This window comes from Sminthopsis crassicaudata, chromosome 4 (assembly GCF_048593235.1).
Source record: "Sminthopsis crassicaudata isolate SCR6 chromosome 4, ASM4859323v1, whole genome shotgun sequence".
NCBI lineage: Eukaryota > Metazoa > Chordata > Mammalia > Dasyuromorphia > Dasyuridae > Sminthopsis > Sminthopsis crassicaudata.
The window spans coordinates 6,258,904-6,272,851 of record NC_133620.1 but is presented as its reverse complement, the minus strand read 5'-3'; the positions used below and the strand labels follow the sequence as shown (position 1 = coordinate 6,272,851).

General features: G+C 42.0%; 1 protein-coding gene across 1 annotated transcript in view; it reads left to right on the top strand.

The window, feature by feature from the left end:
* The window catches only part of CTH (cystathionine gamma-lyase), a 29,014-nt gene that overhangs the window by 3,927 nt on the left and 11,139 nt on the right, over positions 1-13,948 (top strand). The window contains exons 2-5 of the mRNA XM_074265646.1: positions 5,423-5,504; positions 7,154-7,249; positions 9,222-9,331; positions 11,865-11,996. Coding sequence (XP_074121747.1) covers positions 5,423-5,504; positions 7,154-7,249; positions 9,222-9,331; positions 11,865-11,996 — 420 coding nt within the window. The remainder of the gene's footprint in view (positions 1-5,422; positions 5,505-7,153; positions 7,250-9,221; positions 9,332-11,864; positions 11,997-13,948) is intronic.

Sequence of the window (13,948 nt, the reverse complement as noted above, 5' to 3'; positions counted from 1 at the left end):
CCCCATTGGGTCATTGGGTTCCGATTGGCTCAGCTTAGATGTAAATAGCAGATATTTGTTTTGGTCAGAAAGCTTGAAGGTCTTCTATTGATTGGTTTGACTAGGTGAAAGGAGATTCTTTGCCCCAGTTGCTCCCCAGCCTCAGTCAAATTCAGACCTGTAAAAGACTTTAGCTTCAAAAAGCCCAGGTCTCCCACTGAATCTGAGGCCATCTTCAGTCATCCTAATCTCTGTCTGGCTACTGGGCCTGGATGGCTCTGGAAGGGAAAGTGAGGCAGGAAACCTTGGCCAGCCCTCCCCCAATCCAAATCCAATTCATTTGTATGTCATGGTCATGTGACTATGAAGGACAAGCAACTACATTTGGAATTGTGGAGTCAAGCAAGAACTGGGTCTGAGATTCCAGGCCAAATGCAGCCAGCACCGGACAGGGTCCAAGAACCTATGTGTCAAAGCAGCCAGGTTTCCAAAGGGCTTTCTGTACATTATTTTCCATGTTCTTTACAATGACCTTATCCTTTGGGTCAAAATGAAGAGGGCTTGTGGTCCCTTTAAGAAACTGATTTGAGAGCCTTTCAGATTGATTTGTGCAGCCCCTCTGGGCATCAGTTCAGGAAAGTCTGCACCTTTGATTCCCAAATCAAAAGGTCAAAAGCAGGAATTTTGAATTGCAATAGGAGATCTGGGCCTGTTCCAGCCCCCACAGGATCTGAGCCAACTTGCGACTCTGTCCTTGGGCCCCTTTAGCTAAATCTCTCATTATAAAAAGAGCCAAACTAAAATCCTCTCTTTGCAGAGGTACCAAACATGCCAGCCCTATGCTTGGCACACCAAGGGTCTCTGCCCACTGGAATACTGTTTCCTGGGCCCTCTTCTCTTTACCTAACACCTTTTACTAACTAGACTTTAAAGTTACTTCCAATCCCCATAATAAACCTCTTTTATCAATCTAGGGTTTCTGGTCTATAAATTCCTTTACAGGGGACTCTTGTGCCGCCACTAGACCTCATTCAACTCCCTGACCATCAGAAACTAATTTCATTTGGGTACCCCAAATCTAAACCTCAGCAAAAGCAGCCAGGTTTCCAAAGGGCTTTCTGTACATTATTTTCCATGTTCCTCACAATGACCTTGACCTCTGCATTTAGCTCCAGTTTAACCCTGAGTCTATCTTGTTTAGAGGTAGTTGTGTGACTGTAACTTAAGACTGTAAATTCATTAAGAACAAGGACTGGCATTTTTTGCTCCTTCTAGCTTCTTTGTGTCCCTGGCAGCTAGCACAATGCTTGGCACCTGGGTACTTGATAATACTGGTTAACTTGCCTTGTTATTGGAATGGATGCTGTGATTATTCCTCTCCTCCAGATCTCAGGAGCATCATACTTAGGAACTGTCCAAGGTAGCATTTGAACCCAATCCTTCCTGGCTCTTTAGTCTGGAATTGTAGCTACTTGATCATTCTGCTCACATTGTGTTTCTTAGCCTTAGAGAGAGGTTTAGAGCTAGAAGGGGCCAAATAGCTTTCACATGCCAACAAAAACGGCCAAATAATGCAAATTTGTGTAATTGTAGCATAAAATTTGAAACAAATTAGGAATCCAAATTTGGGAGGGGGAAATGATGGTGGGTCCTTGGATAGTAATCAACTCTGGCTCTGATACTTGCTGAGGTTTGTGGGTGCTCCACTTTGGTGTACCAGGGTCAGCCAACCAAGGCAATGGGGCAGGAAGGTTAAAGAATGCACATTATTGCATTCTGAATCATTGTCATCTCCAGCCACTTTTTCACAGATGAGAGGCAGTTTGGCAGAGTAGATGGAGCTGATCATCAAGGCAGAGACCCCGGCAACTAATTTTCACCCTATGCAGCATGCTAAGAAAGAGTCCCCTGGATGTTCAGAAAGGTCCCCTGGAAGCTCCTGGAGGAGGAAGCAGAGTGGCTTTCCTAGAGATGCACAGATAGTGTCAGGGGTCTGATTTGAATTCAGGGCCTCAGACTCCTGAGCCAGTTAGTTTTTGCTTTTTTCTCTTCATCATTCCACTTTCTTAATTGTAGGTATATCCTAGGCCAGGCCTGGAGGCAGGAAGCCCTGAGGTAGAGTTCAGCCTTAAATATTACTAGTTGTGTGAGTGACCCTGAGCAAATCATTAACCTCCTAAAACAGGGACCTCCAGGACAGGGTTGTCATGAGGACCCAATGAGGTAATATTTGTAAAGGGTTTGATAAACTCTAAAATGCCTTGTAAATGTTAGCTCTATGCTAGCTGGTTCCTTCCCCATACTCAGTTTCCTCATCTGGTAAAGTGAAGAAGATTATGTTAAATCAAGGGTTCTTAACATGGAGTCTGTGAACTTGTTTTTATATATATATATATATATTTTAGAATTATTTCAGTATCACTGGTTTTTTTTCTTACCTTATATATTTTCATGCATTGAAAAACAGTTTTGAGGAGTCCAGTGACTTTAGCATTCTGCCAAAAAAGTCCACAGCCCCCCAAAATTTCAGAACCCCTCCTTTAAGGAGTTGCTTTTTCCTGGTTTTAGGATGAGAATTTCTGTCCCTTCAAAACCCAGCTCACAAATCTGCTTCTTTGCAGGTCATAAGGAAGGGAGCATTTATTAAGCACCTACTACTCCTACTAAACAGGGAGCCTCAGTTTCCTCATTTACAAGAATGGGGATAATAATAGTCATGGTAACTATTTCACAGGGTAATTGTGAGGCTAGAAGGAGTTTTGTAAATCTTAAAGTACTGTGGCAGCTTTTATTATTGTTGCCATCAACATCATTATTCCTCCCTAGAGATGGCCCCTCCTTTCTTGTGTTTCAGAGAACTTACTACCTCTCCTATATACTCATCATATTCTACTTTGTATTATACATATGTCCTATGAACTGTGCATCTCTCTCTTACTAGATTATAAACTCCTCAAGGAGTTTATTTATTTATTTTTTTCATCTTTGATTCCTCTTTCCCAGCATTTACTTGGTGCATTTTTGAGGGGAGGGAACTTGCAGTGTGAAAGCCCAGTTTGGATCTGCAATTTGGAGATTTGCCTTGTGCATTGAAAAGTTAAATTGACTTGTTCAGAGTCACCCACCAGTGTGGGTCTGAAGCAGCTGCTTCTTTTTTTTTCTGGTTCCTCCCATTGCATACAGTTGGCACTTAATGAGTGTAGAATTTGAATTCATGCCGTGACTCTCCATTTGTAAGACCAAAAGTAGGGTAAGGGAGCTGAAATCTGTTGCTTCCATTTAAGAAGAACGGATGAATAATCATTACAAATGACTTTATTATTGAATTGAAATGACACCTGGAAAAAAGTGAGCTACTTATTTCCCAAATTGAATGAGTTTGAGATTTTTTTTTAAATCTTTTTTTTTTAAATACTTTTTATAAAAAAAATTTTAAAATTAAAAAAAAAATACTTTGAGCTTCCACAGTGTTTCTTCACCAACCTAGCAAAAAATGTCTACACCTCCTATGAGCATGCACTTTTTAAGCCTTGTTCAAGTCCTGGGGGGAAAAAAGCAAAAACAAAACTTAGCATTGAATGTCCTTTTCTTCTGATGACCAAATGAGATAGTTCACGTATAAAGCACTTTGCAAATCTTTGGGGCTCTATTAAGTCAAATAAACAAAGCTTTCTTTATTAAGTGTGTCTTTTGTGCAAGACTTCACACTGGAACTGAGACTCCAACTAAAAATGAAAGCATTTCCGCCTCCCAGGGGTCAGTTTCTGCATTTGAGACTGCCTGATCTCATCCAAGTTCTCCTGGGCCTCCCTTCTGTTACTCACCGAGAATGCAGATAGGAAAGGGGCTGCTCCCTGCCCACAGAATCATTCAAGGAAAAGGGGGCTTGACCGTGACAGATCAAACAGTGGCTACATTGTATGTATATAATTGTATCTTGGCTACACTGTATCTTACCTATATTATATTTTGACTACATTGTATCTTTGCTACATTATATCTTAGCTACATTGTATCTTAGCTACATTATATCTTGACCACATTGTATCTTTGCTACATTCTATCTTGGCTACATTGTAGCTTAGCGGTTCAGCCCTGCAGTTTCTCTAGGGACAGAGCTATGGTCCAGACTTTCCCCTCTCCCCTTTGACTAATCTCCTACTTCCACTGTATCAAGATGAAGTGACTTCTGCAGCAGCTTTTCGTTCTCCCCTTTAGAACCAAGTTGACTCTGACCTTTGATTGATGTAAACAAGCTGGAGAAATGTGGGAATCCCACTTCAGAAGTCCTTTCTGCCACAATGTGGCCAGTTTCAGAGATAGAACGAAGAGGGAGAGGGAGAGAGGAAGGAAGATAGGGAGATGGGGAGGAAGGGAGGGAAGGAGTAAGGAAGTGAAGGGAGGAGGGAGGAAAATGGGGAGAAAGAGGAAGACAGAAGAAAGAGAGAGGGGAGGATCTGGAGCTGGAAAGTAGGAATGGGAAAGGCAATAAGAAGGGCAAAAGAAGTATTTGCACATCCTGGATTTGGCCAAAAAAAAAAATTCCCATAATTTGGGTGAGCAAGTTAAAGTAGAAGTTTATACAGACAGAGGAAATTATGGGAGCACTGCATTTTAATCACATCTGAAGTAGTCAAAGAAAGGACAGGAGAGGGAGGGAGGGAAAGGGAGAGAAAGAGAGAAGACAGGCAGAGAGAGAGAGAGAGAGAGAGACAGACAGACAGACAGACAGACATAGAGATAGTGCACTCAACAGGAAAACAGGAAGAGTAAGGAGAACAATTAAAAATTACTCAAACTCTAAAATTAGACCAAAAATTAGTTCTAACAGGTTTTGGTATTAGAGATAAGATTGGTATTTAGATTCTTTATTTCTGGCTGTAGTCAGTACATTTTTTCTTTGATCTGGAAGCCTCGGATTTTGACTTATTTAAAAGGAATTTTCATTTGGAGGTTTCTTTCAGAAGGTGACTGGTAGATTTTTTTTCCTGGTTCCACTTTGTGCTCTGGTTTTAAGAGCACTGGACAGTTTTTTTAGATGATTTCTTAAAATTTGATGTCTAGCTTCTTTTCTTTCGGTCACAGCTTTCAGGTAGTTCTCTAATTCTTAAAGTATCTCATTGATCTCTTTTCCAGGGTGATTATTTTTCCTATATCACCTTAAGTTTTATTTTTAAGTGTATTGATTTGTTTAAAAATATTATTATCTTCTCTAGTCTTCAGCTTCCTTTGGATCCATTATGCTTGTCAGGAAATTTGTTGTCTAGACCAAGTTTTGTATTGATGGCCAAGATGTTAATTCCTTTTCCAATTCTTTCTTCCCTATCTCTCATTTCTTTTCCTGTGTTTTTCTTCTAGTGTCTCTGTCTACAGAAGATTCACTTCCAAGGCGTCACTCTCATTAAAAGAAAACTAAACTTCGACTCTCTTTATTATTCTTTAGGGTTTTGAATACAGTCGCTCTGGAAATCCCACCCGGAATTGCTTGGAGAAGGTGGTAGCAGCTCTGGATGGTGCTAAATACTGTGAGCAGTTTATGTTTTCAAAATGTTTTCCAACAACCACATAGAGTCCCAGGTTCATCTGTAAATATGGATGGAGCTCCCAGAGCATCTGAGGAGGAGAAATGTTTATAGTTGTTTAGTCTAAGAGTTCTTAACTTTGGAGCTGTGACCTTTTAAAAAATAGGTTGGCAACTATATTTTTTAAAAAATGAAATTTTGTTTTTATGCCTTGGAAAATTTCAGAGAAAAATTTCCATATGGATTTCCCCAGATTGTCATTGTGGTCCATATAAACATGGAGCTCCTGGTCCAGTTCAGTCTTTCCTTTTAAAAAGGAGAAAATTGGCTCAGGGAGGGGATGTAACTATAACTAAATATTAACCATTAGTGTATTTTAAATCTGAATTGGATCTTTTACAATCTTTGACTGGGCTTTGGAGAAGTTAAAAAGAAAGGCAAACAAGTACACGTGAATTCACTTTGGTTTGAAATTGCCAGGAGGAGAGAGAGCGGAGAATATTGCTGGACTTGGGCATGTAAGTCTGTCCCGGGCTTCGGATCCTCCCGCTGCTTCTCGTTGTTGTGGGAGAATGGGCACTCACTCGAGAGCTCGCTGAGGATTTATCCATTTATCCATCCCTTATTGTGTAATCTGTAGCCCTGACCTCAGAAAGCCGTGCTCAGAGTCAGAGGAGATCATGTAGGAATGTATTCTGCGAGTATCAAAGTCTTATGATCATGTCAGGAAACACAGGAAAATGAAAGGTTCTTTTAAAAACACAACTGAGAAACATCAACATTACCACACACAAAGACCAGAGGATAGAGTATAAAACCACGAATCTCAGTCATGGCTACTTATTAAAAATAGAGATTGAATTTAACATGACAACAGGCTAACGCTGTCCTGCTTTCAACGAGCATTTATTAAGCACTTTCTGTGTGCTAGAGACTATACCATATCCTGGAGGCACAGAGAGAAAAATGAGAGAGGAAGGGCCCTGAAGGAGTTTTCCTCCAGCACCTGGCACTTAGTGGGCACCTTACAAATGTTTACTGACTGTTCTGAGGAACACGGGTGCTCAGAGAAGTAATGGCAGAACATCGGGGGGCCTTTGTCTTTGGCAGCTCTCATGATATCGGGAAACTACTCAGACCATATAATAGGATGATCTTGGGCCCAGCCCCCGTGGCTCCTCTCAACAGGGGGTCAAGGTGCATTATTAGAAGGACCTGAATTAAACCTTAAAAATCTGGGCTCCCCCCACTCCTCCCCCCCCAGCATCTTAATCTTTCAGGACTCAGATTAAGATTTTCCATGACTTTATCATGTTTGAAAAATGAAGTTAGACTTGAGTCTAACCCTAACCCTGAATTTGGCCAAATCCCTTAACAACTCAGATTCTTGGGGTTTTTTTTACTTGTCTGGGGGGCTAATGACCACATCTGATGGGGGTGGGAGCATGAATCTGCAGCAATCTGACCCTGATAGTCCAGAAGGACCAGTATCCTGAAGGGAAGGTTCAAGTCCTGGCTCAGCAGTCGATTATTGGGTGGTCTTGGCCAAGCTAGGGAACTCGGCCTGCTTTGGTAGCCTCTGTTCCAGGGCCCGGTCTGTGGGTCGGGTTCCAGGGCACTGTTGGACCACTCTGACTCAACTTCCATTCTAGGTCTGGCCTTCGCTTCAGGCTTGGCTGCCACGCTGAATATCACGCATCTCCTGAAGAGCGGGGACCACATCATCTGCATGGATGATGTGTATGGAGGTAAGGAGCATGCCTGGCTCTGGGGGCTGCGTGTGGCGGGCTCTACCACGACCTGGGAGGCACAAGATCGCCGGTGGTCAGAAGGGTGCTCTGATGGCCCAATGACCAGCTTGGGACCTGCGCCTCCCACTCTGCCTCAGACCTGGAGGCAACAGAACACATGTGGGGCCAGTGTGCTGACCTCCCTGTGCTGTGGACCAGGCTCCCAGACTGTAAGCCAGCAGAGTGGGTGCAGCGAATGCCAGGACTGTCCTGAGTGCTCCCCCAGGTCTCTGGGGGAGGGACACAAGACTGACCCCCCCCCTCCCCAAGATTGACCTCTGACTTGCACTTTGGGATGAGGTGGTATGATAGGGTGGGGGGTGGGGATGATGGTGATGGGATGATAAATGTTCAGAGTCTTTTCTGGTTTTCCTTTGTGATGAAACCAGTTATGAAAGTTAAGGTGTGTCAGTCAGAAGGGTGGGAGAGTGAGGAAGATTTCCCCTCCCTTCACTTATTAGATGTAGTCCTCTCATTTGCCTTGGGCAAATTACCCCGTGCCTCAGTTTCTTCACCTACAAAATGGAGGGAGTTGGACTACAATGCCCCTAAGGTTCCTGTCTGCTTCCAAATCCATGATCCACAAAATGGAGAAGGAAATATGAAGATTTCACCATTGGCCAGTAGGACTTGAAGAAGCATAGGGAGTTATGAATTCTTATCAACAATTTTCCTAGATTTCTTATGTTCTTTATAGATGGTGTTATTTTTAGAATGAGGTTTATACAATGAAAAACACTGAGGTTTCTGCTAATATGCTTTTTTCCTTTTTGAAGACGAGCATATTTTTGGCATTCAGAAAATTGGATACTCAACAGTTTGTTTACAATTCATCTTTCTCTAAGTTGGATGATTCTGGGTCTTTATGGGAAGCACCGGAAAAGCATCTCCGTCGTGCTCCTGGAGAACTCTGCCTCCTTATTGAGGCCGCTCAGGAACTAGAGATGGAGCCGGTCTCCTTGAAAACAAGGCTTTCATTATTGATGTGCTGAGGTCCTCCGGGGGAAATGCCAGGCTCTTTGAGAAAGGCACAAAGGGAAAAGAGCGGGGACTTTTCTCTTCCTGTTACTGAGGTCTATATTTGGACTCGGTATTCTTTTAAAAACATCCCTGAAACGTGAATTGTAGTTATTTTCAATTCAGGAAATATGAGGAAATTGTCTCAGTGTGTGTGTCTAGATGTATCAGGGAGCACCTTGGGGGAGTTCTCTGGGGTTGACATGAGGGGATGTGGTACAGTGGAAGGAGAGCCGGAGGTGGGAGAGCTCCCTCCGTGCTTCCCAACTGAATGACTCCAGCCTTCAATTATAAAATTGTGTGTGTGTGTGTGTGTGTGTGTGTGTGAGAGAGAGAGACGAGAGAAACAGTGGGGGGAGGTTTGTGTTATATGGTCTCTAAGGTTTATTCCAGCCTAAAGATATGATCTTGGATGTTATTGAGAATAAGTACAGTCTTTTTTTGTCTGGGTCATTCTACCAACTGTTCATTACTTTTTAGCTTTTAAATTTCATGTCTTTCTGCCCTCCCCATTCCTAATCTAGCAAGTTTTAAGTAATAACATCGGAAATAAACAAAACCTGCCATTTTTAGGTTTTTGCACATGGTGTAGACTTAGCTATACTTGTATATTTTTTAAAAATTTGAATTATTCATCTTTTGCTTCACTTTCATTTGCAAATAAATCTTCCCCCTGCAGGCTCCCCCCAATCCCAAATATATTCCTTGTAACATAAATGAATTTTTAAAATGACCCAAATCGCCTTTGAATCTGATCTGATGGTATAGCGTGGGTACTTTCCAGGTTGATGGCAGTTTCCTTAAATATTCCAGGATTGTAGAGACAACACTGAACTGGGAGGTGCTGCAAGGGGGAGATCCATGCTTGGAACTTGGGGTTTTCCATGCTTACTTGGATCTTTTTCTGCTGCAGGGACAAACAGATACTTCCGGCACGTGGCCACTGAAATAGGTTTGAAGATTTCTTTTGTTGACTGTTCCAAACTCAAGTTGTTGGATGCTGCAATCACCCCAGAAACCAAGGTAAGGACTGGGACCTTGGTGCTCACTCTGTCTCTATCTGTCTGTCTGTTTCTCTGTCTGTCTCTCCATCTGTGTCTTTGTCTGCCTGTCTCTGTCTGTCTATCTTTCTGCCTCTGTCTCTGTCTGTTTCTGTCTCTTTTTCTCTGTCTCTCTGTCTATCTCTGTCTCCCTGTCTTTCTGTTTGTGTGTGTCTGTCTCTGTCTCTTTCTCTTTCTCTCTTCTCTATTTCTCTGTGTCTGTCTCTGGGTGTCTCTGTCTGTCTTTGTCTCTCTGTCTCTGTCTCCTATTTCAATCAAGAGAACAACTGCCAGTGATAACAATGCTTTTTTAATCGGAGAAGAATGTATCTTCTCATAGAAGAACTTTTATTTTCCTTTAAAATTTTAAATTTCCTTTCCTCTTCTGACTGTGCCCTAGCTTCTAGCACGGGCAACTTGCCCAGCTTACCTTAATCACTTTTTTAAGATGCAAAGACAGAATGTCCCAAGTACAAGGACCTTTTAGTTTGGGGCCTTCCAGAGGGTCTCAGCAGAGGCAGAACTAGGCGGGAGCCAACTGGGTTTTGCCTCAGGCACGGTCCCTGTTCCACCACAGGGCATTCTGTGCAACTTGCTGTGAAGTTCCCTCTCAGGGGGCAGGGTTCATCTGACTCGAGCAACCCTGGCACAGGCTCCCAGGTGGCCGATGAAGGTGCCCCTCCCAAGAAGAAAGAGAAAATCTCTGTCCCAAATGCATTGTGAGCCAAAGCAGTTCTCACATTGGCCGTGCCCCAGGCGTCTGCTTCATTGGGCTTTCTCCGAGGAGATAGGGAGCAGTGCAAGGGTTGGGCCTCTGGGATCCTGCTTGGCCATGGCACCCAGCAGAAGCCTTTCATCTTTAATCTATAATGCATTGTTAGGGAATGGATTGTTCTCCTGCTTCTTCATCCTACAACATCAGACAATTCTTCCCAGATTCCTCTTTTCCTTTTCTTTTTCTCCCCTCTCTCCTCCTCTGTTCCCATTGCCTCCTAGCACTCTGCCAGCCGCTCCCCAGGAGCAGGAATTACAGGCTTAGGCCCCGGGCTTGTCACCCTTAGTCACCTTTGCCAGTCTGATTATTATAAGACAGTCTTTTTGTCTCTGGGTCATTCTACCAACTGTTCATTACTTTTAGCTTTTCAATTTCACAATATCTTTCTGCCCTCCCCATCCCTAATCTAGCAAATTTTAAGTAATAATGTTGGAAATAAATAAAACCTGCCAATTTTACATTTTTGGGCATGGTATAGACTTAGCTATGCTTGTATGTTTAAAAATGTTTTTTCTTTAAATTATTCATTGTATGAATCACTTTCATATTATATTCATAATTTGCTGGGCCATTCCAAGATGATGGACGCTTCCTCCGGGCCACCACAAACAGCTGCTATGAACATTCGGGTGTGGATGTGTTCCTTTCTGCCATCTTTGAGCTAAAGCTGAGAGTGGTATTTCTGGATCAAAGCGTGTGCTGCAGTTCAGTGACTTTGGGGGCGTATTTCTAAGTTTTTCTCCAGAATGGTCGGAGTAATTCACAGCTCCACCAGCAAGCTTCCTTCCTTCCTATTAGCCCTTTTTTGTCACCTTTGATAATCTGAGGGGTGAGAGGTGGACCTCAGGGTTATTATAATTTGAACTTCTCCTTTAGTGACTTTTAGCATTTATTCTCCATATAGCTTTGAAGAATCGCCTCTTCATATCATTTGACCACTTGGGGGACTGCTTTCGTTAGATATTTGAATCAATTCCCTTAATTCTGGCGTGGAGATTTCATCTTGTGTTCAACAAACTTCAAATACCGGCATACAAACAGAAAGATCTGTGTTTTTGTGTGGAGCAAACCTGGAAATTTTAAGATTATATTCATAGACAATTCTTAGAGTAAACTTACTTTTTTCCTCGTTTGAGGTAACTGCCCTCAGTTAGGGCAGTAGGAAAGATGGATTCTCCGTCTTTACCTTATAAAGGGAAAGGCTCCACTATCTTCCTTTTGGAAAGTCAGAGGAACTAGGTGGCTCCTGGGAGTAAGCCCTCTTCCCAGGAGCCTTTGCTTTTTTTAACCAGCTTCCCTCTGCTTTATACTCTTCCCCTCTCCCCATCCCTGCAGGACTGCCAACATATCCCCTAGCTTCAGGGAGCATATTTTGGATTCTTGCATAATTACTATCTTTTAACCAACCACCCTACAAATCAGTGAGCATTTATTAAGCACCTCCTGTGGGCTGTGGGGAAACAAAGAAAGAAATAACTGAAACTAATCTTGCCCTTAAGGAAACAACATGTACGCATATAATTACATAGAAAATATATGAACAGAACAAATGGCTCTCAAATAAGTGTTTAATATTCTCTTTTGCTTTAGCCCCTCTCTTTCATATTACAGAGGTGCATTTGCACACCCCATTGTGTGTCATTTCCGACCAGGAATCTGTTTTTGGATGTGTTCTCCACAGAAAGACAAGGCTGGGGTCATGTTAGTATCCATTGACTACATTCACTGAACTATGTTTCAGCTTGTTTGGATTGAAACTCCCACAAACCCCATCTTGAAGGTCATTGACATTGAAGGCTGTGCTCAAGTGGTCCATAAATATGACAACATCATCTTAGTTGTGGACAACACTTTCATGTCGGCCTATTTCCAGGTAAGTGAGAGCTCCCACATTTATGCGACTGTTTATCCAGTCCAACATTTACAGAAACTTTTTACATATAAAAATATACATCTATATAGATATGTATGCCTTTGTAAACTTTAAAGTAATCCATAAATTCCAGCTATTCTTATTATATTATAGTAATCATAATACTCATCAAGTCAGTTAACTAATAGTATTTTGGGGCAGCTAGTGGCGCAGTGGATAGAGCACCAGCCCTGAATTCAGGAGGACCCGAGTTCAAATCTGGTCTCAGACACTTAACACTTCCTAGCTGGGTGACCCTGGGCAAGTCACTTAACCCCAGCCTCAGGGAAAAAAAAAAAAATAACTAATAGTATTTTGACATGCTATTAGATGTATTTATGAGACTTAACATTTAAACCAGAGCTGCTTAAACTTTTTCTTTTTTGCCTGAGAAAGTTTTATATGACCCCGGGGAATATAAGTGTATAAAATAGGTATACAAATCAAATACTGATAATAAATCATAATTTTACAACTCCCACATTCAGTAATAAGACCCCTTATGGGGATTATAGGACCACAGCTTTGATCTATATTCTGGTGCCTTCCCTTCAAAACAGAGGAAATTAGAGCAACATTTTTAACCTCTTGCCTAAAACTTGGATAATTTTTTTGGAGCTGTAAATACTGTTTGTCAAGTAATTCTTCGGGCATGGCTCTCTGAAGAAAATCCATTTTCCTAATTTTTTTATATACATTTATGTGTATATAATAAGACAATTGTTAAATATATATATATTTCTATATATATGATAGCTTGTTAAATACACATAATATAATATATATATAAAATATAAATAAATATACAAATATATGTATTCCCATGTACATATATATATATATATGTATATATATATATATATATAGACAGCTGTTAAATATATACATACATATACATATGATAGACTGCTGTTAACTGCATCATTTCCACATCTGAGGAGTCCCTCCATGGCCAGGCTCTCAGATCTGTTCCAGATGACCATCCCCCTTTTTAAATGAAGCCTTCACACCCCGTGACCGGAGAATGAGCTGGCTGCCTCCCCAACCCAAGTCCCAGGCTGCGCATCCTAGCCCTTTGACTAGGCCCTGGCCATGTTTGCTGAGTCTCTGTCACCTCAGATGTGGTTTAATGGTTTACTTCAGAGAAGGCAAAGTCTGATGGTGATTAATATCTAACTTTGTGAGTCAGCATTGTGGTTAATGGAAGTACATCGCAGCAGGGGAGGATGCCAGTTGCCAGAAAAGAATTTTTGGGCTGTGGGGGCGAATTCTCGGGGTCCTCAAGGCTCTTCCCAGAGTTCTGCACAGGACGGGTCTGTGAATGGCTTCGATAATGTACCCCAGGGACTAAGCCTTCCCCTTGGAGAGCTCACACAGGACAAATGCAGGAAGATCAAGGGTGCTGTTGGCTGGGTGATGGTGAGCAGGCGAGCTGCCAGAACCACACCTGCAGGCCAGGTGCTGAGGCCTTTGTTGGGCAGACCTGCCTTCCCAGGAGTTCTCTGTGAGCTAGTCCATGAGGCACTGGAATACAAAACCTCCTTTCTTATTGGGCTGAAACCCAGGAGGTCTGATGATCCTCTTGTAAAATATGCCTTTTCTTGGGTTACTTTGAACACAGTCATATGAAGAGCAGAAGGTTAACAAACAGGAAAAAACATGTCAGGAAAAAAAAAAAAAAAAAAAACATGGTAGGAAAATGAATGATCTCTTGTTCAGGAAATATCCTTGGAGAAAGCCGGCTGATGGAGCTTTGGTTTGATGGGACTGGTTAATGAAAGAGTAATTAGGCTGGTTAAGGCTCACACCAAAGTGTGAACAATCTTGACAATAACTCGGGGTTAGAATGACAGAAAGTCTCTTCAGATTGGTTTGTGTATTTATTTATTTATTTATTTTTGACATGATCATTG